The 23553-nt window shown below is 39.2% G+C and overlaps 1 protein-coding gene across 1 annotated transcript in view; it reads left to right on the forward strand.

The window, feature by feature from the left end:
* Window positions 1–23553, forward strand: part of zgc:171482 (zinc finger protein) — a 239473-nt gene that overhangs the window by 199957 nt on the left and 15963 nt on the right. The window contains exon 6 of the mRNA XM_062058188.1: window positions 3826–3922. Coding sequence (XP_061914172.1) covers window positions 3826–3922 — 97 coding nt within the window. The remainder of the gene's footprint in view (window positions 1–3825; window positions 3923–23553) is intronic.

A 23553-nucleotide genomic window follows, 5' to 3' on the forward strand; every position in this document is an offset into this window, starting at 1 on the left:
GGCCTGGAGGAGCGGAGGAGGGCTTTGGCACGTTAATAAGACCGCCCACAAAACGGCGCATTCTGCAGAGACAGTCAGAAAGCGGCTTGAAGATGGTCTGTGAAACAAAATTCATGCACAATTTGGACCAAAGAACCACCATGACATGTTATGTAGACCACAAGGAAGTGTTTTGTGGGAAAAAAAAACAATATGACCATATTATAGGTTACTAAAATGTGAGCAGTGTAATCACTTTATAAAATACTGTATTCCAAAAACAGTCACCATATCCTAACAACTTACCAACAACTTACTCTCCTCACAATTCCACATCCGCTCCTTTTCATCTCATTCGCCGCTGGAAAATGTGCTGCATTCACTCCCTCGGTCTACCTAACCCTCCAATCTCTGCTTTCTGTCAGTATCTCCCTCCTCATCCATGCGTCTATTTTTGATGCGCGCTCATCCCGACCACCTGCAAGCCCTCCAAATCCCTCACATCTGGTTCTCACTGTGGCCGCACACCCTCTCCAGCATACATTCAGCGATACGAATGCACAAGCAAGAGTGACATGGATTCATTAACGTGGACCCCGAATTAAACAAGTTGAAAAACTTATTCGGGTGTTACCATTTAGTGGTCAAATGCACGGAATATGTACTGTACTGTGCAATCTACTAATAAAAGTCTCAATCAAAGACACACCCTCAGACATACAGTACACACTAGGGTTGTATGGTAAAGTACCACGATACTAATGAATCATAAACTGTACTATAACGCCTCTAAAAAGCCGTTGTCACGTTGTGACATTGCTGGTTTAGGAGCAGAGGAGCATGTTCGGCAGCACACAATCACAGAGTACTTACAAGCAGACACAGTGTGTAGACAGAAAAGGGAGAACCGACTCATTTTGGCTTGAAAACTAACGATAAAGGTGAAGCTATAACACTGAAACGCAGCTCTACAAGAGGTGCTCTAAACATAGCTAGCTAGCTAGCGGCTAACGTCCATCCACAGTCGGCAGTGTTTTAGCTACTTCTATATAACTAATCCTCGCCTCCATGGCGACAAATAAAGTATGTTTCTTACAAGTATCATCCCTGCAGGACGAGGAATAGCTAAACATGCTTCACTACACACCGTAGGGGGATACAATAGCTCACCGCTAACAGGCTAACGCTACTAATGCAAAAAGCTAATGCAACGGAATTTTGTCATTGTCTGTACTGTAAAGTTCAAATTTGAAGGAAAATAAAGGAAGTCTAAGTCTAAGTCTCAATGTAAACAAATGCCATGGGTGGATCTACACCTGACATCCACTGGAATGATACCAAGTACAAGAGCGTATCTAGTCGATAATACAATTTTAATACAACTAAAAAGTATATTATGTTTATAAACTCAGAAAATACATCACTGGACCAATGGGGACTTTAAATATTACTAATGTATGATCCTGATATCCTGACTACCGTATTTTTCAGAGTATAAGTCGCTCCGGAGTATAAGTCGCTCCGGAGTATAAGTCGCACCGGATGAAAATGCATAATAAAGAAGGAAAAAAACATATATAAGTCGCACTGGAGTATAAGTCGCATTTTTTGGGGAAATTTATTTGATAAAATCCAACACCAAGAATAGACATTTGAAAGGCAATTTAAAATAAATAAAGAATAGTGAACAACAGGCTGAATAAGTGTACGTTATATGATGCATAAATAACCAACTGAGAAAGTGTCTGGTATGTTAACGTAACATATTATGGTAAGAGTCATTCAAATAACTATAACATATAGAACATGCTATACGTTTACCAAACAATCTGTCACTCCTAATCGCTAAATCCCATGAAATCTTATACGTCTAGTCTCTTACGTGAATGAGCTAAATAATATTACTTGATATTTTACGGTAATGTGTTAATAATTTCACACATAAGTCGCTCCTGAGTATAAGTCGCACTCCCAGCCAAACTATGAAAAAAACTGCGATTTATAGTCCGAAAAATACGGTACTTGATATCGGATCGATACCCAAATGTGTGGTATCATCCAAAACTAATGTAAAGCATCCAAACAACAGAAGAATAAGTGATTATTACATTTTAACAGAAGTGTAGATAGAACATGTTAAAAGAGAAACTAACCAGATATCAACAGTAAATGAACAAGTAGATTAATAATCCATTTTCTACCGCTTGTCCCTCATTATTTTGACAAATTAAATGAATGAGAAATGACACAATAAGTTACTGCATACGTCAGCAGACTAATTAGGATCCTTTGTTTGCTTACTTACTTCTAAAAGACAAGTTGTCTAGTACAGTGTTTTTCAACCCTTTTTGAGCCGAGGCACATTTTTTTCATTGAAAAAATCCAAAGGCACACCACCAGCAGAAATCATTAAAATAGGAAACTCGATATTGACAATAAAAAGTCATCGGATATGACTTTAAACCATAACTAAGCATGCAACACTATAGCTCTTATCTCAAAGTAGGTGTACTGTCACCACCTGTCACATCACACCCTGACTTATTTGGACTTTTTTGCTGTTTTCTTATGTGTAGTGTTTTAGTTCTTGTCTTGCGCTCCTATTTCGGTGGCTTTTCCTGTTTTGTTGGTATTTTCCTGTAGCAGTTTCATGTCTTCCTTTAAGCGCTATTCCCCTCATCTGCTTTGTTTTAGCAAACAAGAATATTTCAGTTGTTTTTATCCTTCTTTGTGGGGACATTGTTGATTGTCATGTTCGGATGTACTTTGTGGACGCCGTCTGCTCCACACGCTGTAAGTCTTTGCTGTCGTCCAGCATTCTGTTTTCCTTCACTTTGTGCGCTCTGTACCGAGGATGTCGTTGTGGCTTGTACAGCCCTTTGAGACACTTGTGATTTAGGGCTATATAAATAAACATTGATTGATTGATTGATTGTCGCCTGTTCAGTTGTAGTTTCGTTCTGCATAGCCTTCCCTAAGCTTCAATGCCTTTTCTTAGGGGCACTCACCTTTTGTTTATTTTTCAGTTTAAGCATTAGACACCTTTTTACCTGCATGCTGCCTCCCGCTGTCGTCTGCATATTGTGATCACAATTAGCAACCTGCTGCCACCTACTGATATGGAAGAGTATTACATGGTTACTCTGCCGAGCACCGACACTCAACAACAACACATCATTTGCAGACTATAATTACTGCTTTGCAAAAAATATTGTATACCCCAAATAGGTGAAATTAGATAATCTCCCATGGCACACCAGACTGTATCTCACGGCACACTAGTGTGCTGCGGCACAGTGGTTGAAAAACACTGGTCTAGTATGTTCACTATTTTATTTAAGGCCAAAATTGTTTTTCGATTGCAAGAAGAAACATAAATTTAATCTACCCTAAGATTTGATGTTAGAATAAAGCCAATTATGCCTTTTTATTTGATGCCCTTTATTTAGAAAAGTATCGAAAAGTATCGAAATTTTGATATCAGGACAATCCTGGTAGACGCTGTCCTTGTTGCCCCTCACTTTGTTGTTAGGCACATGCACCAAAGAGGCAGTGATCTAAAATTGTAACCAGCTTTCTGCTAATGATTTGCCCAATCTCTCTCCAGATGCAATCTAATTAGGAAAATTAGGCTGCACCGCAGAGCGAAAAATAGTCGCTTATTTGGTGTCACTTCTAATTGATACTGTTGTTCTTGTTGGCCTCGCTCTGTCTGCTGCTGCCGCCGCCACCGAGGACGATGATCGTGATAAATACGATGACCGCTTTTTAAGTGTTTTGAACGACCCATGCATCGTCCCAAAGTGTCGTGAAAGTAAGAGCGGCTGTGCGTTTATGTCTCTCCAGGGCTGCGCAGCAGTTACTCCTGCAGCGTCTGCGGCGTGGTCCTCAACTCCATTGAGCAGTACCATGCACACCTCAAGGGCTCCAAACATCAGAACAAGTGAGTACATCAGCTCATCCTTGCGTGTGTGAGGACAAATGACCTCATAGGAAGTTGATGTGAACAAGAGGAGGTGTGTGTACTTTGTGTGCTTTCCCAGGGAAGTAAGGTCAACTACAGTCTGATTTATACAAGCAATGCATGTTTTCACATAATGGTGGCAAAATGGTTGTGTGTGTTTTTTTTGGAACATACCTGTAAGTAAAGACAAGTTGCATTTCAATACTTTCTCAATTTATCTGTCCCACAAATCGTCATACTTTTTGATTGATTGAGACTTTTATTAGTAGGTTGCACAGTGAAGTACATATTCCGTACAATTGACCACTAAATGGTAACACCCGAATAAGTTTTTCAACTTGTTTAAGTCGGGGTCCACTTAAATTGATTCATGATACAGATATATACTATCATATATACTATCATCATAATACAGTCATCACACAAGATAATCACATTGAATTATTTACATTATTTACAATCAGGGGTGTGGAGGGGGGGGGGGGGTATGGACATCAAGTAGTGGACATAGAGAGAGAGAGAGAGAGAGAGAGAGAGAGAGAGAGAGAGAGAGAGAGAGAGAGAGAGAGAGAGAGAGAGAGAGAGAGAGAGAGAGAGAGAGAGAGATCAGAAGGCATAAGAAAAAGAAAAAGTATCTGCATTTGATTGTTTACATTTGATTATTAGCAATCCGGGGAGGGTGTTAGTTTAGGGTTGTAGCTGCCTGGAGGTGAACTTTTATTGCGGTTTTGAAGGAGGATAGAGATGCCCTTTCTTTTATACCTGTTGGGAGCGCATTCCACATTGATGTGGCATAGAAAGAGAATGAGTTAAGACCTTTGTTAGTTCGGAATCTGGGTTTAACGTGGTTAGTGGAGCACCCCCTGGTGTTGTGGTTATGGCGGTCATTTACGTTAAGGAAGTAGTTTGACATGTACTTCGGTATCAGGGAGGTGTAGCGGATTTTATAGACTAGGCTCAGTGCAAGTTGTTTAACTCTGTCCTCCACCTTGAGCCAGCCCACTTTAGAGAAGTGGGTAGGAGTGAGGTGGGATCTGGGGTGGAGGTCTAGAAGTAACCTGACTAGCTTGTTCTGAGATGTTTGGAGTTTAGATTTGAGGGTTTTGGAGGTGCTAGGGTACCAGGAGGTGCATGCGTAATCGAAAAAGGGTTGAACGAGAGTTCCCGCCAGAATCCTCAAGGTGCTTTTGCTGACCAGAGAGGAAATTCTGTAGAGAAATCTCGTTCGTTGGTTAACCTTTTTGATTACCTTGGTTGCCATTTTGTCACAGGAAAGGTTAGCCTCTAGAATGGAACCTAGGTAGGTGACCTCCTCTTTCCTGGTGATGACACTGTCACCTACTTTTATGTTGAAGTCATTGACTCTCTTAAGTTTGATGTGGGACCCAAACAGGATGGATTCTGTTTTACCCAAGTGGATGGATACCACAACCATTTTGTGGAAAAATAATGGTGCATACCCAATTTGACAATGCCCGGGACTATCTGCAAAACTAAAAACTTACTACAAACTGTGTGTTTCATAATGTTACGCTATTCAATGGAGACAAGTCAAACACCAGTGGCAGGTGGAAAAATGGCCACTCAGGCTAAAGATTGTCCCTTTAGGACAGGGGTCGGCAACCCAATATGTTGAAAGAGACATATTGGACCGAAAATACAAAAAAAAAATCTGTCGGGAGTCGCAAAAAATTAAAAGCCTTGTATAAGTGTTATAATGAAGACAACACATGATGTAAGTGCCTATATTAGCCAACTATCAAAATGACCATGTGTCGCAGGCTGACGCATATCTTTGTTGAGAGAAATGTTGAAATGTAATATTTATTCTACAAATTTTTACAACAATTGAAATCATTAGTAAAATGGAGGCTTCTTAGAGGGTAAGATAACTCCTGGAAATTACTGGCATAGAAATGCCAAAGGTATAGATGTGTGTGTCCAAGTTTAAAGGAAACAGCAGGCTATATTCTTCTAATGGATTTATTACAATAACGTGGGTAACGTTTGCTGTGGTCTATTGAGGTCCGATAATGATTTTATTGTAGAGATAACTAAAGATGTCCGATAATGGCTTTTTTGCCGATATCCGATATTCCGATATTGTCCAACTCTTAATTACCGATTCCGATATCAACCGATACCGATATATACAGTCGTGGAATTAACACATTATTATGCCTAATTTTGTTGTGATGCCCCGCTTGATGCAATAAACAATGTAACAAGGTTTTCCAAAATAAATCAACTCAAGTTGTGGAAAAAAATGCCAACATGGCACTGCCATATTTATTATTAAAGTCACAAAGTGCATTATTTTTTTTAACATGCCTCAAAACAGCAGCTTGGAATTTGGGACATGCTCTCCCTGAGAGAGCATGAGGAGGTTGAGGTGGGCGGGGTTGGGGGGTAAGGGGTAGCGGGGGGTGTATATTGTAGCGGGGGGTGTATATTGTAGCGTCCCGGAAGAGTTAGTGCTGCAAGGGGTTCTGGGTATTTGTTCTGTTGTGTTTATGTTGTGTTACGGTGCGGATGTTCTCCCGAAATGTGTTTGTCATTCTTGTTTGTTGTGGGTTCACAGTGTGACGCACATTTGTAACAGTGTTAAAGTTGTTTATATGGACACCCTCAGTGTGACCTGTATGGCTGTTGACCAAGTATGTATTGCATTCACTTGTGTGTGTAAAAAGCCGTAGGTATTATGTGATTGGACCGGCACGCAAAAGCAGTGCCTTTAAGGTTTATTGGCGCTCTGTACTTCTCCCTACGTCCGTGTACACAGCGGCGTTTTAAAAAGTCATGAATTTTACTTTTTGAAACCGATACCGATAATCTTCAAACAGATACCGATAATTTCCGATATAACATTTTAAAGCATTTATCGACATCTCTATTAAATATGATTGGATTTATTGGCATTGAAAATTGCAACATTGTTTAGGGGTAGTTTGGCGGAGTCCGCTCTCAGTGCTGCTGGAGTGATCAGCAAGTGCCAAGTGCATTTGTTGGATTTTACTTGGTAGGACCAATCTAAAAGTAATCCAAAGTACTGGATTCAGTACCCATCCCCACTATAGCCTGCCATGTTTACCTTTTGTAAATGAGTTTACTAAAATACAAGAAACCTTGTATGCTTATTGGAGGACATTTAGATGTTAACTGTCCAGCTTTGCACAAGTACACACGCTGCAAAATTGCTTGTATCGGAGATTTTAGATGCAAGCCGATCCAAGCAGATACTGGGATACACCTTGTCCAAGTCAATATGACATAATGCTGATGAGGATGTATGTAAGCATTAACTACAACTACAACCAGGACCCTAGACAAAATCATGCTCTGGATGCCAATACTGTCCAGGGTAAGCGGCAAGGTTGAGGGCTGCTATCTCAAATTCCAATTTTTTTAGATGTCGGCAAAACAGTTCTAATTTATGACGATGGCGGAGACTCATAACTCTTTGTTTTTATCACTTTTACTGTGTTAAAGTGTGGAAGGATGCTGAGAGGCTGAAAGAGTTTATGAGAGCCAAAGAGACAGTTTGGACCACAGAAACAAGTCTGACAGATGGCCAGAGAGATGCAGCACGACACAAAGAGGCAAAAGAGTCGTGAAATAACAGACAGAAGAACATGGGAAGGTGTGAGGAAACAGAATTTGCTGTAAAAAAAAAAAAAAAGGTGCAAAGAGTAATACCAAACAAAAAGAGCCAAGGATTGTGCCAGTATTGATGGAAGCTGCAGGGCTTTGCTAACTGAGAGATGGTCAGCGGGGAGATTTACTGGAGTGAAACTGGTCTTTGGTTTTGGACACGTGGTCCCCTGTTGTATTGCAGGGCAGGGAAATCATAGGATGAACTGAAATTTCAAGATGATACATTTCTGCGAGGTTCAGTAGTTAAGTGTGATATGGAAGGGTATTACAGCTCAAACTCCAACAGCAAGGGCCTAATCTAAATACCACGCTCTAAACCAGGGGTCCCCAAACTACGCCCCGCGGGTATCCGGCCCCCCTAACGTCCAAAATCCGGCCCGCGGGAAGTCCCAAGTTAAAAAAAAAAAAAAAAAAAATGTTTTTTTTTATTTATTTTTTTAAATAACTTTCTTTTTTTTATTTTGTCCTTACTAGTCCATTTTCTACCGTCTCCTAGCCACTCAGGCAAATCATATTGTCTAAGAATGCATTTTACCATCGATAACGTGACATGCAGCAAGCGCGCTCTTTAAGTCAATTAGTGCGCGAGGAATATATATGTATGAATACATAAATATATATGTATATATATATATATATATATATATATATATATATATATATATATATATATATATATATATATATATATATATATATATATATATATATATATATATATATATATATATATATATATGTCTATATATAAATAAATATATATATATATATATAAATATATATATATATATACTGTACATATACACATATAGACACATATACATACAGTATATACACATATACAGTACATATATATATACATATATACACATATACATATATATATACATGGACATATACATAGACATATACATATATACACACACATATATACACATTTACATATACATATACTGTACATATATACACGCACACACACATTTACATATAATATATATATATATATATATATATATATATATATATAGCGCGGCCCCCAGCCAAATTGTTTTACCCCAATGCGGCCCCGGAGTCAAAAAGTTTGGGGACCCCTGCTCTAAACAGTGTGTGCAAACTATTAAACTGTGTTCGTATTGCATGTGATTTATTAAGACCGCATGTACAATAAATAACTGCAAAAGTGGTGCAGACTGCCTTATTTGAATGAGGTTTTTTGCAAGTACTATGCAACTTTCACCATGGAGACACTCATTTACTGCACACTCATGTTATCATGTTTCGACCAGTGGTGTTTCGCTGCAGACATCTACCACTTTTGGGCTTTTTAGGAGCAGTCCTGCAGTGCATCTACAATGGAACCCACTGAAGGTGTGCCCTGGGAAAGGCTGGCATTAACCGCGAGTGTTGAAAATGCCTTTAGTGACAATCTACAAAATGTTTCAAACGCAAGAAAATTCATACTGCAAAAAGTTGTTGTTCATTTATATGAAAAGTGAAAAATGCTCAGTGGCCTAGTGGTTATAGTGTCCGCCCTGAAATCGGTATGTCGAGTGATACCAGGGTTTCCCGCTACAGGCTTACCAAATGCAGTAATAAATTAAGCATGATGAGTTGAACATATGTCAGCATGTGGCCCCACTTTTAACTCTTTTTTTCAAACTCTTATTGCAAACGCTTACTTAAAGTAAGTCATTAATTTGACGTATTAAGTCATTATTCTGACTTAGTAAGTCATTATTTTGTCATTATTTTTGACTTAGTAAATTAGTAAGTCAAAATATTGACTTACTAAGTCATAATAATGACATACTTAGTATCTCAGGTAACTAGGACTGTTTTGTGTATTGTTTTTACTTTACGGTTTAAATATCGAGAGATATATATAGTATATTGGCATTCAGCATATGGAGCGGAAAACACAGCCAAAAATTGTAGGCTTCCTGACGCAACAAAGCCGGCCTACTTCACCGCAGTCTGTAGTCTATTGCCCCCCCAGGCTGTGGTGGCAGCGATGAGATGGAGACGTGATGGTGACAGGCCGAGTTACGCTGTAGCTTACACCCACCCACCCTCCTTCCCCCTGGAGAGACACCACCTTAACTAACACATTTTCTGGGGGAAACACTGCATACCAAATTCTTTAAAATGGGACTGCTTGGCACTCAGCATCAAGGGTTGGAATTGGGGGTTAAATCCCCAAAAATTATTCCTGGGCGCGGCCACCGCTGCTGCTCACTGCTCCCCTCACCTCCCAGGTGGTGAGGGTGATGGGTCAAATGCAGAGGATATTCTCACCACACCTAGTGTGTGTGTGACAATCATTGGTACTTTAACATCGTTAAAAAAAAAAACGCCAGCAGACATCGAAACGCATAAATTAAATTTCTTTTAACAAGCATTATAAAATTGTAAAACTATATTGCTGAATAGACAATATGTCTAATATTAGAATTTTTGACAGTCCATATATGTTGACAAGCATACGCAGGACGGAACGCCTCCTTCCTCACAGCCGTTTCTGCGCAACTGCCAGTTTGCACGTCCTTTGTGGACGTACTAAATAAAGACGCAAAACAGCTGCTCCAGAACAGTTTTAGTCCTGATAAATCACACTGCTTGTGCCAGAGTCGTGTATAAAGAGAGTATGGCCAACTCCGTTTCAGGCGATCTCCTCAATCTTAACGTGGTTCTATCACATTAACTTTGACAGCCTTAGTTAAAAACGCATCAAACTTGCAACAGCTGTGGCCTAGTAATGTAGTTTGTTAATTCGAAGGATCTTGAGTGGTCAGCATCCAGCAACTTTATTTACCTCTGCATGCACTTTAAAATGTTGATTGTGCTACACGGCTGTTGGTGTAAAATGTGTGCGTCATACACTTTCCGTAATGTTTACAATGAACTCATCGGTGCTATTAATGATGACCGAGCAGTTTGCCTTTGACCACCACTAAAACATTGGTTGTGTTGCTGCTGCGTTGTGCAATACCTTTGTTAATGTGGTCAAAGGTACAGTAGGTGTGTATTACTTTTTACGTTCATATGCACTCCGAATGCAATCGCCACACGGTTACCTTTTTGTAAAACTGGTCATGATATACAGTACAGGCCTAAAAAGTTTAGACACACCTTCACATTCAATGCGTTTTCTTTATTTTCATGACTATTTACATTGTAGATTGTCACTGAAGGCATCAAAACTATGAATGAACACATGTGGAGTTATGTACTTAACAAAAGAAGGTGAAATAACTGAAAGCATGTTTTATATTCTAGTTTCTTCAAAATAGCCACCCTTTGCTCTGATTACTGTTTTGCACACTCTTTGCATTCTCTCGATGGTAAATGGGTTATACTTGTATATATAGGGCTTTTCTACTTTCAAGGTACTCAAAGCGCTTTGACACTATTTCCACATTCACCCATTGACACACTGATGGCGGGAGCTGCCATGCAAGGCCCTAACCACGACCCATCAGGAGCAAGGGTGAAGGTTCTAGGTCAAGGACACAACAAACGTGTCAAGGTTGGTAGAAGGTGGGGATTGAACAAGGAACCCTCAGGTTGCTGACACGGCCACTCTCCCAACCGCGCCACGCCGTCACCTGAACTGGTTTTCACTTCACAGGTGTGCTTGAGGCTCATCGAGAGAATACCAAAAGTGTGCAAAGCAGTAATCAGAGCAAAGGGTGGCTATTTTGAAGAAACTAGAATACAAAACATTTGTTCAGTTATTTTACCTTTTTTTGTGAAGTACATAACTCATACTTGCCAACCTTGAGACCTCCGATACCGGGAGGTGGGGGGTGGGTGTGTGTGGTCGGGGGGCGTGGTTGGGGTGTGGTTAAGAGGGGAATATATTTAAGATAGAATTCACCAACTCAAGTATTTCATATATATATATATATATATATATATATATATATATATATATATATATATATATATATATATATATATATATATATATATATATATATATATATATATATATATATATGTATGTATAAAATACTTGACTTTCAGTGAATTCTAGCTATATATATATATATATATATATATATATATATATATATATATATATATATATATATATATATATATATATATATATATATATATATATATATATATATATATATATATATATATTTTACTATACATATAAATAAAATAAATACTTGAATTTCAGTGTTCTGGAGGCTATCCAGTAGATGGCAGTATTGTCCTGTTTAAGAGTGTCACAACATTGCTGTTTACGGCAGACGAACTGCTTTACGGTAGACTAAACGTGACTGCTGTTGTTGTGTGTTGTTACTGCGCTGGGAGGACGTTAATGAAACTGCCTAACAATAAACCCACATAAGAAACCAAGAACTCGCCCTCGATCATTCTACAGTTATGACGTCATTGGGCAGGCAAGCTGTTTATATTGTGGGAAAGCGGACGTGAGAACAGGCTGTCCCCACTCAGGTCCGCTGGAGGCCACGCCCCCTCCAGCTCCGGCTGAATACCGGGAGTTTGTCGGGAGAAAATTTCTGCCGGGAGGTTATCGGGAGAGGCGCTGAATACCGGGAGTCTCCTGGTAAAAACGGGAGGGTTGGCAAGTATGACATAACTCCACACTGCTCAGTGGCCTTGTGGTTAGAGTGTCCGCCCTGAGATTGGTAGGTCGTGAGTTCAAACCCCGGCCGAGTCATACCAAAGACTATAAAAATGGGACCCATTACCTCCCTGCTTGGCACTCAGCATCTAAGGTTGGAATTGGGGATTAAATCCCCAAAAATGATTCCCGAGCCCGGCCATTGTTGCTGCTCACTGCTCCCCTCACCTCCCAGGGGGTGAACAAGGGGACGGGTCAAATGCAGAGGACAAATTTCACCACATGTGTGTGACAATCATTGGTACTTTTTAACACATGTGTTCATTCATAGTTTTGATGCCTTCAGTGACAATCTGCAATGTAAATAGTCATGAAATTAAAGAAAAGGCATTGAATGAAGAGAAAGTGTGTCCAAACATTTGGCTTGTACTGTATATATATTTTACAAAAATAAAAACTAAATAAATATTGAATAAAAAATGTATTTTAACAAAAAATGCGGCTACGGTATGAATAATTATGGCCTTAACTGTGCAGACAAGTCAGGGTGTCCAAACGTTGTTAGATCTAATCTGATTAAAATATACTTTTCTGAAATTGCCTCCACCCCCCGTGTTCACCGCAGTGAATTCTGGGTAAGTCCTTGCAGCACACATTTCAGGATTGCAGACTTATATAGTGTGCATGAAGTGTGAAAAAGTACAGAGAGCCCTGCAAGCACAAGCCATTTTACAGCACAGAGCCCTTGCAGACGTATTGCACAGACAGACACATAAAGCGTAAAAAGGCACTCTTGAGTTCACTTGCAGGTTTGAACGCCGGTGCTGGAAATAGGCCCAATCCAACATCGATCCTGCGGCCGTCCGAACAAGACCCAGGTTTTACCTCATCAAACTCACTTCCTCTGCCTTCTTTCAGTCACTCAGGTGAAACTCAATTAAGGTTATTCGTTAAAAACTGTCCATCAATCTATCCATTTTCTACCATTTGTCCCTTTCGGGGTCTACTTTAGTAAAAATCGTGTGCACACGCTCAGAATGCAACAATTATATAATTGGACTGTACGATAAAAGTCTGGGTAATAATCACAATTTCATTATTATCACGCTTATTATGCATCGATGCTAAACATTTGTAAAATCACAGACGTTATTTAGAGATGTTGATGTGTTGTTTATTACCGTATTGACAGAAATAAAACAACATTATAATAACCATACAAAATAATAAATATAAACAAAAAGTATTTTGGTAGTCTTATATCAATAATACAAGTATTAATCATTTTTAAGTGTATTAATTGATGTTTTGGTGTTTGCGATTCCAATGATGCGGAGGACAGCAGGCAGCTTGCAGGTAAGAGGAATATTTTAATTTCTCCATCACGGCGAAAACAAAGCGTGCCGTTAATCAAAAAGCTAATTAGCACAGCGCAGAATAGCAAACAATGACGGCGGGACGGGTATGAAAAAAAAAAGGGGATTGATTAGGATTGGCAAAACAGTGTGAGTCCTGATTGGCCAAACAGATAATGGTAATGATAATGATAAACTAGCAACAAAAAAACGCAAACAAGGGAGGAAGGGAGCATTGGTAACATAACCGAACACTAAACTAAAGAGAATAATACAGCAAAAACAACAATGATGAAACAGATTATAACACTTTGATTGACTTTATTGATCCCCCAAGGGAAAATGTTAGTCATGTGGGTAATAAACTGGAGTGTTATTGTCATGCATGCAATCATCCATGCCTATTTATTCATCTATTTTATGCTGTGTTAATAATAACTGGAATGCACACAATGAGACCCCATGGTATAGTGCTGTTATTCTACACGCTCCTGATGTTATGTTAGTGTTTTACACTTGCTATATTAACTTGCAATAGCTATAGTTTATTCAACACAGGCAGGACGAGGCAATCTAATGTTAAATGCTCACTGAATGAAGTCGTTTACAGGATCATTGGGCGCACCGGATTATAAGGCGCACTGCCGATGAGCGGGTCTAGTCAGGTTTATTGTCATACAAAAGGCGCATTAAAGTGTCATATTATTGTGTATTTTTTTCTAAATGTAAAACACTTCCTTGTGGTCTACATAACATGTAATAGTGGTTATGTGGTCAAAAGGTTGCATAGATTATGTTTAACAGATCATCTTCAAGTCCGACAGTCGCTTCAGGATGTGTCGTTTTGTGGGCGGTTTTATTTACGTGGCTCACCTTCTGCACCGTCTTTTCTCCGTCATCTTTGTTGTAGCGGTGTAGCGTGCAAGGACGGGAGTGGAAGAAGTGTCAAAAGATGGAGCTAACTGTTTTAATGACATTCAGACTTTACTTAAATCAATAACGTAGCAACATTTCCTCATCCATGGTTCAATAATGCAATAACGCTGGAAATGTGCCCCGTGAAAAACCGTCGGACCGGAACTCTCTAATAACTAAAGTTCCTTGGGTGAATAATGTAAACTCACTACACCGGTATGTTTTAGCACTTTCATGGCGAGTTTACTGACAGATATAAGTAAGAACTTTACACTATTTCATATTACAAATGGCAACAGCGGAGGATGAATGTCCCATAACAAGAAGATAGAAAAAAAGAAGAAGCTTATGGCACGGACTACAAAGGCGGACGCGCACAAATTTTCAGGACTTATGCAGATCCCAAATACAGATCAGCAGGTACAGAAGGTTAGAAAAGTTGATTTTGCATAATATTGCGAAACAAAACGCTAGATAATATTTCTTACCTTATAGTACACACACCATAATAGTACTTGTATGTTGAAGCACAGTACAATACATCAAGCGGTGAGGCTTCATAGCTTACCAAAGTCGTACTAAACATGTTGATAGATTTTTGAGCGCTGAGTGTAATGTTCTATATTTTCCAATCAAACATATAGCCGCTGCTGCTCCCAAGCTCTGGAACGACCTACCTCTGAATGTTAGACAAGCCTCCTCTCTTCCTGTTTTTAAATCTCTCTTAAAAACATACTTTTATTCCATGGCTTTTAACACTGAGTGATATCCATCCTGCAATGGCGCCCCATAATACACCTGCTGTGAACCTGTTTTTATGTTTTTATGTTTTATTTATTTTATTTATTTATTTTTTATCGTGTTCTGTTTGTGTTGTGTTGTGTTTGCTCGGTTCTCGTATATTATCTTTTAACCTGCCCATTGTACAGCACTTTGGCTACCCCTGTGGTAAATTTTAAATGTGCTTTATAAATAAAGTTGATTTGATTTGATTTGATATAAAATGTTGGTGTTGTTTACTTGGGTGACTGCCATCATATTGCAGTCTACACGTATCTCTTATGTGTGACTGCCATCTACTTGTCACACTTATCATTACACCATGTACCAAATAAAATAGCTTTGAGGTCGGTAAGCACGACAAAAATTATTCCGTACATAAGGCGCACCGGGTTATAAGGCGCACAGTCGAGTTTTGAGAAAATGAAAGGATTTTAACTGCGCCTTATCGTCCGGAAAATACGGTACTTCATTTACATTCCGTGATTTGAATATTAACCAAGTATTAGTAATATTGTTATTATAAGCGCTAACGCAGACAAACTATTTATAGTGGCGCCGTGATCGCTTTCGTGGGTGCCTATGTTTTTATCCTTCTTTATAGAGACATTGTACATCATGTACGGATGTACACTGTGTACGCCGTCTTTGCTCCACAGTAAGTCTTTGCTGTCGTCCAGCATTCTGTTTTTGTTTACTTTGTAGCCAGTTCAGTTTTAGTTTCGTTCTGCATAGCCTTCCCTAAGCTTCTATGCCTTTTCTTAGGGGCACTCACCTTTCTTGTATTTTTGGTTTAAGCATTAGACACCTTTTTACCTGCCTCCCGCTGTTTTTGACATATACAAAGCAATTAGTTACCGGCTGCCACCTACTGATATGGAAGAGTATTACACGGTTACTCTGCCGAGCTCCAGACAGCACCGACACTCAATAACAACACATCATTTGCAGACTATAATTACTGGTGTGCAAAAATATGTTTAACCCAAATAGGTGAAATTAGATAATCTCCCACGGCACAGTGGTTGAAAAACACTGCCCTAAATAACATTACCGCATTATGTCCGTTTATAGCGAGTGATGAGGACTGAAACACAATAACCGTGATGGTTTTATTCACGGTTAATAGTAAAACCTGTCAATGACTGCATCTCTAGCACACACTCCACCCATCGCCGTATAAATATACATTATGTCATCTTTGCAGGGAAGTCAAATGAGGACGTGAAATGATAAATGGGTTATACGTGTAGAGGGCTTTTCTAGTATGTAAAGGCCCTTTTCGTGCTGTATTTTCCAACACATTTAGCAGAGTGTTCCTTTCCTGCTGACATGTGAATGTAAGCACAGTCCTGCACACACGAGACAAGCGCTGTGAGTTGCGAAATAAGGTGACACGGGGGGTTCATGGTCAGCGATTTGTGTGTCGCCTTAGTTTTGAGCCAAGTGACGTGAATGCAGACATCATAGCAACTAAAAGTCTTTTGCTGAACATGCAGTCTAAACACGCATTTTTGAAAGAAAGAAAAAATCTCTACAGAGCAGTAGTTCTCAATCTTTTTTCACTAAGTCCCCTCTTTAGAAAACCCTTGGCTTTTTCTGTCAGGGGGCGGGGGTGCACATCTGCGGTCCCCTCCAAGGTTCCTCATTGTCATCCCATTGGGTTGAGTTTTTCCTTGCCCTGATGTGGGATCGGAGCCGAGGATGTCGTTGTGGCTTGTGCAGCCCTTTGAGACACTTGTGATTTAGGGCTATATAAGTAAACATTGATTGATAGATGAATACAATTCGGTGATCAGATTTGATCAATAAGTATATAAAGCAGGGGTGTCCAAACTTTTTCCACTGAGGGCCGCACACGGAAAAATTTAAGCATGCGAGGGCCATTTTGATATTTTTCATTTTCAAACCTTAACAAAATATATATATATATATACATATTTTTTTAACCTTTAGGGCTACCGGGGACCATAAAGGGTCTCAGTCATTAAAATGTTAAAAATAAGTCAAATTAGTATTATTTTTTATTTAACGCTTACAGTAAATCTCTATATCAACTTCAGGTTGATATAAAATAAAATTAAAAAAAATGTTTTATGCCTTTTCTGTCAAAGACAACTTTGTTTTTTATTGTAAAACTGAAATATGCAGTATTTAGTCATTAGAGCCTTAAAAGATCAATAATGCAGGACACCATTGATTTTAATTATTTAATATTTTTGAGTAATCACAGTGAAAAGTTAAATAAAATCCTACTAAATATATTTGGGATCCAAAAGGTCCCCCACTCATAAAGTGATACATTTTTATTAGTTTTTTTTACTTTTAACACTTAAATTACGAGATCAACTTCAGATATATTTGTCGATTTTACGTTTGAACTATTATTTTGTTTGTTTTATGCTCTTTTGTCAAATAAAACGTTGATGTTTTTATATGGCAACCACACAATATATGCAATATTTTTTCCACATAAAACATTTTAAAGTGATATTTTTTAAGTAATAATTCATTATAACATAGATTTTTAGTCTTTTTTCTTTTTTAGCAATGGCAAAAAAAAGAAAAATAAACAAAGACAAAAGAAAAAAAAACAGCCTGCATGGCAGCTTTGTGTCAACATTGCAACTTTTTCTTGTTAGATTTCACCTCATTCCACTTTTTTTAAATGTTTTTTTTTTTAATTTTTGCAATATTATCAATTTTGCAATTTTTGCAGAATGTGTGGCGGGCCGGTAAACAATTAGCTGCGGGCCGCAAATGGCCCCCGGGCCGCACTTTGGACACCCCTGATATAAACTAAAGAGCACTTCGCATGTGTGCAAAAGGTCAAAATTCAATAGTTTTCTTGAGCATGTTCTTTCATGAGTGTGCATGAGCATGTGCGGAGGAGACAAAAACCCAGCTGACAGTAGCAGGAGATTAGCGCTCACCAAGGAAACATCCGTGAAAACCGTGTACTTCTACCTCTATTTATAGATCTGTGTGTGTGTGTGTGTGTGTGTGTGTGTGTGTGTGTGTGTGTGTGTGTGTGTGTGTGTGTGTGTGTGTGTGTGTGTGTGTGTGTGTGTGTGTGTGTGTGTGTGTGTGTGTGGGCGTTTGGAATGTGTCACTGCGAAGCCACAACAGTTTTTTCTCTCTCTCTCTCTAAACAGCTGGATGTGTTTATTTGCCAGCTTTCCTTATCTGTCCTACGCATCTGTTTTGCTCACCGTCAGCCGCGGGTCATCTTGAAACACTGCATCCTCCCCGCGCTCTGTCACAGCACACCGCTCGCTGTAATTGGACCTGTTTGGGAAGATAACAGGCGAGATATAACTACGTCCGATCGGCAGGTCATTTTCCCGATGATGATGCCACCATACTCCACGTCCCTCCGCGTTGGCAACACGAGAAAACCAAAATACATCATTTACCAGTGTCTTACTGTCTTTCAACTTGGTGTAGCAGGAGGTAAATTAATGGAAAAGGATATAAAACACTGGGGTAACTCACTTTTTGGGGGATTAAAAGGTAAATGAAAAAAAAATCCAATTGGAAATAGCGTAAATTGAGCTAACACGAAACATTTATGGAGAATACATGCAGATAACAATGCAAAATCCTATTATTTATTTTGTTCTATTTTATCTATTGCTAATATTACCGAATTTTCCTGACCATAGGGCGCACCGGATTATAAGGCGCACTGCCGATGAATGGTCTATTTTCGATATTTTTTCATATATAAGGCGCACCGGATTATAGGGCGCATTAAAGGGGTCATATTATTATAATTGTTTTTTCTAAATGTAAAACACTTCCTTGTGGTCTACATAACATGTAATGGTGGTTCTTTGGTCAAAATGTTGCATGGATTATGTTTTACAGATCATCTTCAAGCCGCTTTCTGACAGTCGCTTCCGGATGCGCCGTTTTGTGGGCGGTCTTATTTACGTGGCTCACCTTCGGCAGCGTCTTCTCCCCGTCATCTTTGTTGTAGCGGTGTAGCGTGCAAGGACGGGTGTGGAAGAAGTGTCAAAAAGATGGAGCTAACTGTTTTAATGACATTCAGACTTTACTTAAATCAATAACGGAGCAGCATCTCCTCATCCGGAAACAACAACACCGGAAATGTGTTCTGTGAAAAAACATCCGACCGGAGCTCTCTAATAACTAAAGTTCCTTGGGTGAATAATGTAAACTCACTACACCGGTATGTTTTAGTGCTTTCATGGCGAGTTTACTGACAGATACAAGTAAGAACTTTATATTAGAAATGGCAACAGCGGAGGATGAATGTCCCATAAAAGAAGATAGAGAAAAATAAGTAGCTTATCGACTAGGTGGACATGCGCAATTTTTCAGGACTTATGCAGATCCCAAATACAGATCAGCGGGTACCGGAAGGTAGGAAAAGTTGCTTTTTCATAATATTGCGAAACAAAATGCCAGATAACATGTCTTACCTTATACACACACCATAATAATACTTGTATGTTTAATGTGCCGACCATCCATCAAGCGGTGCGGCTTCATAGTTTACCAAAGTCGTACTAAAACATGTTGATAGATTTTTGAGCGCCGTGTGTAATGTTCTATATTTTCAATGGAACACTTGAAAATATAGTTACTTGAGTCATTATGCCATCGTAGTGCAGTCTACACGGATCTCTTATGTTTGACTGCCATCTACTGGTCACACTTATCATTACACCCTGTACCAAATAAAATGGCTTCGAGGTCGGTAAGCAAAACCAGAATTACTCCGTACATTAAGCGCATCGGGTTATAAGGCGCACTGTCGAGTTTTGAGGGGGAAAAAAGGATTTTAAGTGCGCCTTATAGTCCGGAAAATACAGTACCAGTGCCAGTTTTTCTACCGTAAAAATAAATGTACCGTCTTTCCATTTACAGTAACACACCGTTAAAAACAACAACCGTAGATTTTACAGTCAACAGAATTTTAAGGAAAAAAACAGCAGGAGTTTTTTTCAATTATTTAATATGCTGTAAAGAACAATGTAAAATGTATTGTCATTTTAATTAGTTTGATGGGTATTTTGTTGTAAAATTAAGTATTTTTATTTAGACAAACACATTTTTGGAAAGTATGATATTAGCTGAGATAGGCTCCAGCGCCCCCCGCGACCCCGAGGGGAATAAGCGGTAGAAAATGGATGGATGGATGGATTTGTTGCAATATTGGATAATATTAAAGTTTAAAAGGCATGCAATTTCAAGCAGTACATATATTTTTTCTGTCAAAATGAAAAAAATCTATTACTTTTAGTGAGAAAATATTAAGTACTTTATTGTCACATGTCATTTCCAAAATGATGTCGCGGGCCAGATCTGGCCCCCGGGCCTTTAGTTTTACACCTGTGCTCTATACAATAGCGTTACATAATTTTTGGACATAAAAAAATGCTGGAGACGTCTATGGCTCGACTTCAGTAGAGATGTCATATTTGGTGAGGACAAATCTACAGGTACAGTTTGTCAAAGCCATCTTTGTTTGAGTCTTTCTTGCCTCCAGGAGTTCACAAATCACAGTCAAATTTACATTTTAAAAACAATAAATATCTGTTTAATAATAAATACAAATCGGTTATCGGTATTGGTCTTGCAAAGCAGGAAGTTATTGGTATTAGCTTGAAAAAAAAAAAATGCTGTGCAATCCTAGTCTGAGAGATCAACCTGAGAACCACGCAGAGAACACTGCTTCTTTATGTAATATATTCATGCTGTTGTCCTCCTCCTCTAAAAAAAAGAAGTTACAATCTGAACAAATGTAACTTTTTTAGTTTTCTGCTCAAGTTTTCTTACTAGAAGTTTTGCAGCAGGAATAATCTTTGCTCTGTTGCAAGAGCCTCTGGCATAAACACTGATGACCAGAAGCTACTGTAATGCCAACAGTCTGTGTTTTATCGCCTTTTAGAGAGAAGCGAGCTGACTGGCGGTTATCTCAACCCGCAAGTGCCAGAAACAAGTGCAAAGGTGGCACTGCTGTGGAATTGAATAAGATCCCTCCTCCACACAGCACGCTAAGGACAAAACTAAAACTAACGTGATGACTTCACTATAGTGGAGATGCTGGATGTTAGCCACATGGGGGTTGGGGTTGAGGTGAGGAGACATAATTGGCCACTTCATCATCTTCACCTTCAGCTTCCTCAGCAGGTCACTTGTCATCCTGGAGGTATATTTGGACTCCTTATCATGCAAGGGTGGATATAGATGGATAGCACTTTATTGTCATTGCACTTTAAAGGCCTACTGAAACCCACTACTACCGACCACGCAGTCTGATAGTTTATATATCAATGATGAAATCTTAACATTATAACACATGCCAATACGGCCGGGTTAACTTATAAAGTGACATTTTAAATTTGCCGCTAAACTTCCGGTTCGAAACGCCTCTGAGGATGACGTATGCGCGTGACGTAGCCCGGCGAACACGGGTATGCCTTCCACATTGAAGCCAATACGAAAAAGCTCTGTTTTCATTTCATAATTCCACAGTATTCTTGACATCTGTGTTCATGAATCTGTTGCAATCATGTTCATTGTATTATGGAGAAGGAAGCTGAGCAAGCAAAGAAGAAAGTTGTCGGTGCGAAATGGACGTATTTTTCGAACGTAGTCAGCAACAACAGTACACAGCCGGCGCTTCTTTGTTTACATTCCCGAAAGATGCAGTCAAGATGGAAGAACTCGGATAACAGAGACTCTAACCAGGAGGACTTTTGACTTCGATACACAGACGCCTGTAGAGAACTGGGACAACACAGACTCTTACCAGGATTACTTTGATTTGGATGACAAAAACGCAGACGTGCTACTGTGAGTATGCAGCTTTGGCTTCTAAACATTTGATCGCTTGACCGTATGTGCGCAACTTTTTTTTGCGTATGTACGTAACTTTTTTAAAATATATAAGCTTTATGAACCTTGGGTTAGGTGAACGGTCTTTTGGGCTGAGTGATTGTGTGTGTTGATCAGGTGTTTGAATTGTATTGGCGTGTTCTATGGAGCTAGGAGCTAGCAGAGGAGCTAGGAGCTAGCATAACAAACACGTAGGTGTTTTTATGCAGGATTAATTTGTGGCATATTAAATATAAGCCTGGTTGTGTTGTGGCTAATAGAGTATATATATATGTCTTGTGTTTATTTACTGTTGTAGTCATTCCCAGCTGAATATCAGGTCACCCCCGGCTCTCACAGCATCTTCCCTATCTGAATAGCTTCAACTCCCCACTAGTCCTTCACTTGCACTTTACTCATCCACAAATCTTTCATCCTCGCTCAAATTAATGGGGAAATTGTCGCTTTCTCGGTCCGAATCTCTCTCACTTCATGCGGCCATCATTGTAAACAATAGGGAACTTTGCGTATATGTTCAACTGACTACGTCACGCTACTTCCGGTAGGGGCAAGCCTTTTTTTTATCAGATACCAAAAGTTGCAATCTTTATCGTCGTTGTTCTATACTAAATCCTTTCAGCAAAAATATGGCAATATCGCGAAATGATCAAGTATGACACATAGAATAGATCTGCTATCCCCGTTTAAATAAAAAAAATTCATTTCAGTAGGCCTTTAAAAGTACAACAAAACTACATTTTCAGCAGAGACCCGTTCAAGAACAGACATACACTACAGCAAGGGCTGGGTAATTATTTTGACTCGGGGGGCCAAATTTAGAGAAAAAAAATGTGTCTCGGGGCCGGTATATCTATTTTTAGGAACACTTATACAAAACCTCACAATAATGTCTGATTGAATCCTTAAAACGTTATGACAGACCTCCGGAATGGAATTAAAACATTTTTTACTGAATGAGACACCCAGAATATACATGAAAATAAAGAATGTGGGATTTACAATATTAACTATGAACAATAAAACACTGAATATTGACAACATATGAATGTTACACCCCGTCTCGATCGACATCTATTACAATCAACGAAATGCAACAAACACAGCAGAATATGAACGCGAAGGGTAAAAGAAAAACCTCACCTACAATCTGATATATCTGATGTAACACTAAGCCTTAGAACTTTGTTGTAAAAATCTCCTTCCGCGTCTGTCCCTGACACCCGCATTTCAGGCTGGCCGCTCTAGAAACACTCTGTGGAAACAAACCACGCCCGTACTGTTTGGTGCCTCGTCTGAGCTGCTGTGACTTAGATTACCATAGTAACTAGTATATCATGCAAAAGGGCAGATTCCAACCATTGAAATACTTTGTATAGTTCAAGACTTACGGTAGTTTGAAAACATCACTGCACATCATAATGGCAGCTACAGTT

This window comes from Entelurus aequoreus, linkage group LG09 (genome assembly GCF_033978785.1).
Source record: "Entelurus aequoreus isolate RoL-2023_Sb linkage group LG09, RoL_Eaeq_v1.1, whole genome shotgun sequence".
Lineage (NCBI taxonomy): Eukaryota > Metazoa > Chordata > Actinopteri > Syngnathiformes > Syngnathidae > Entelurus > Entelurus aequoreus.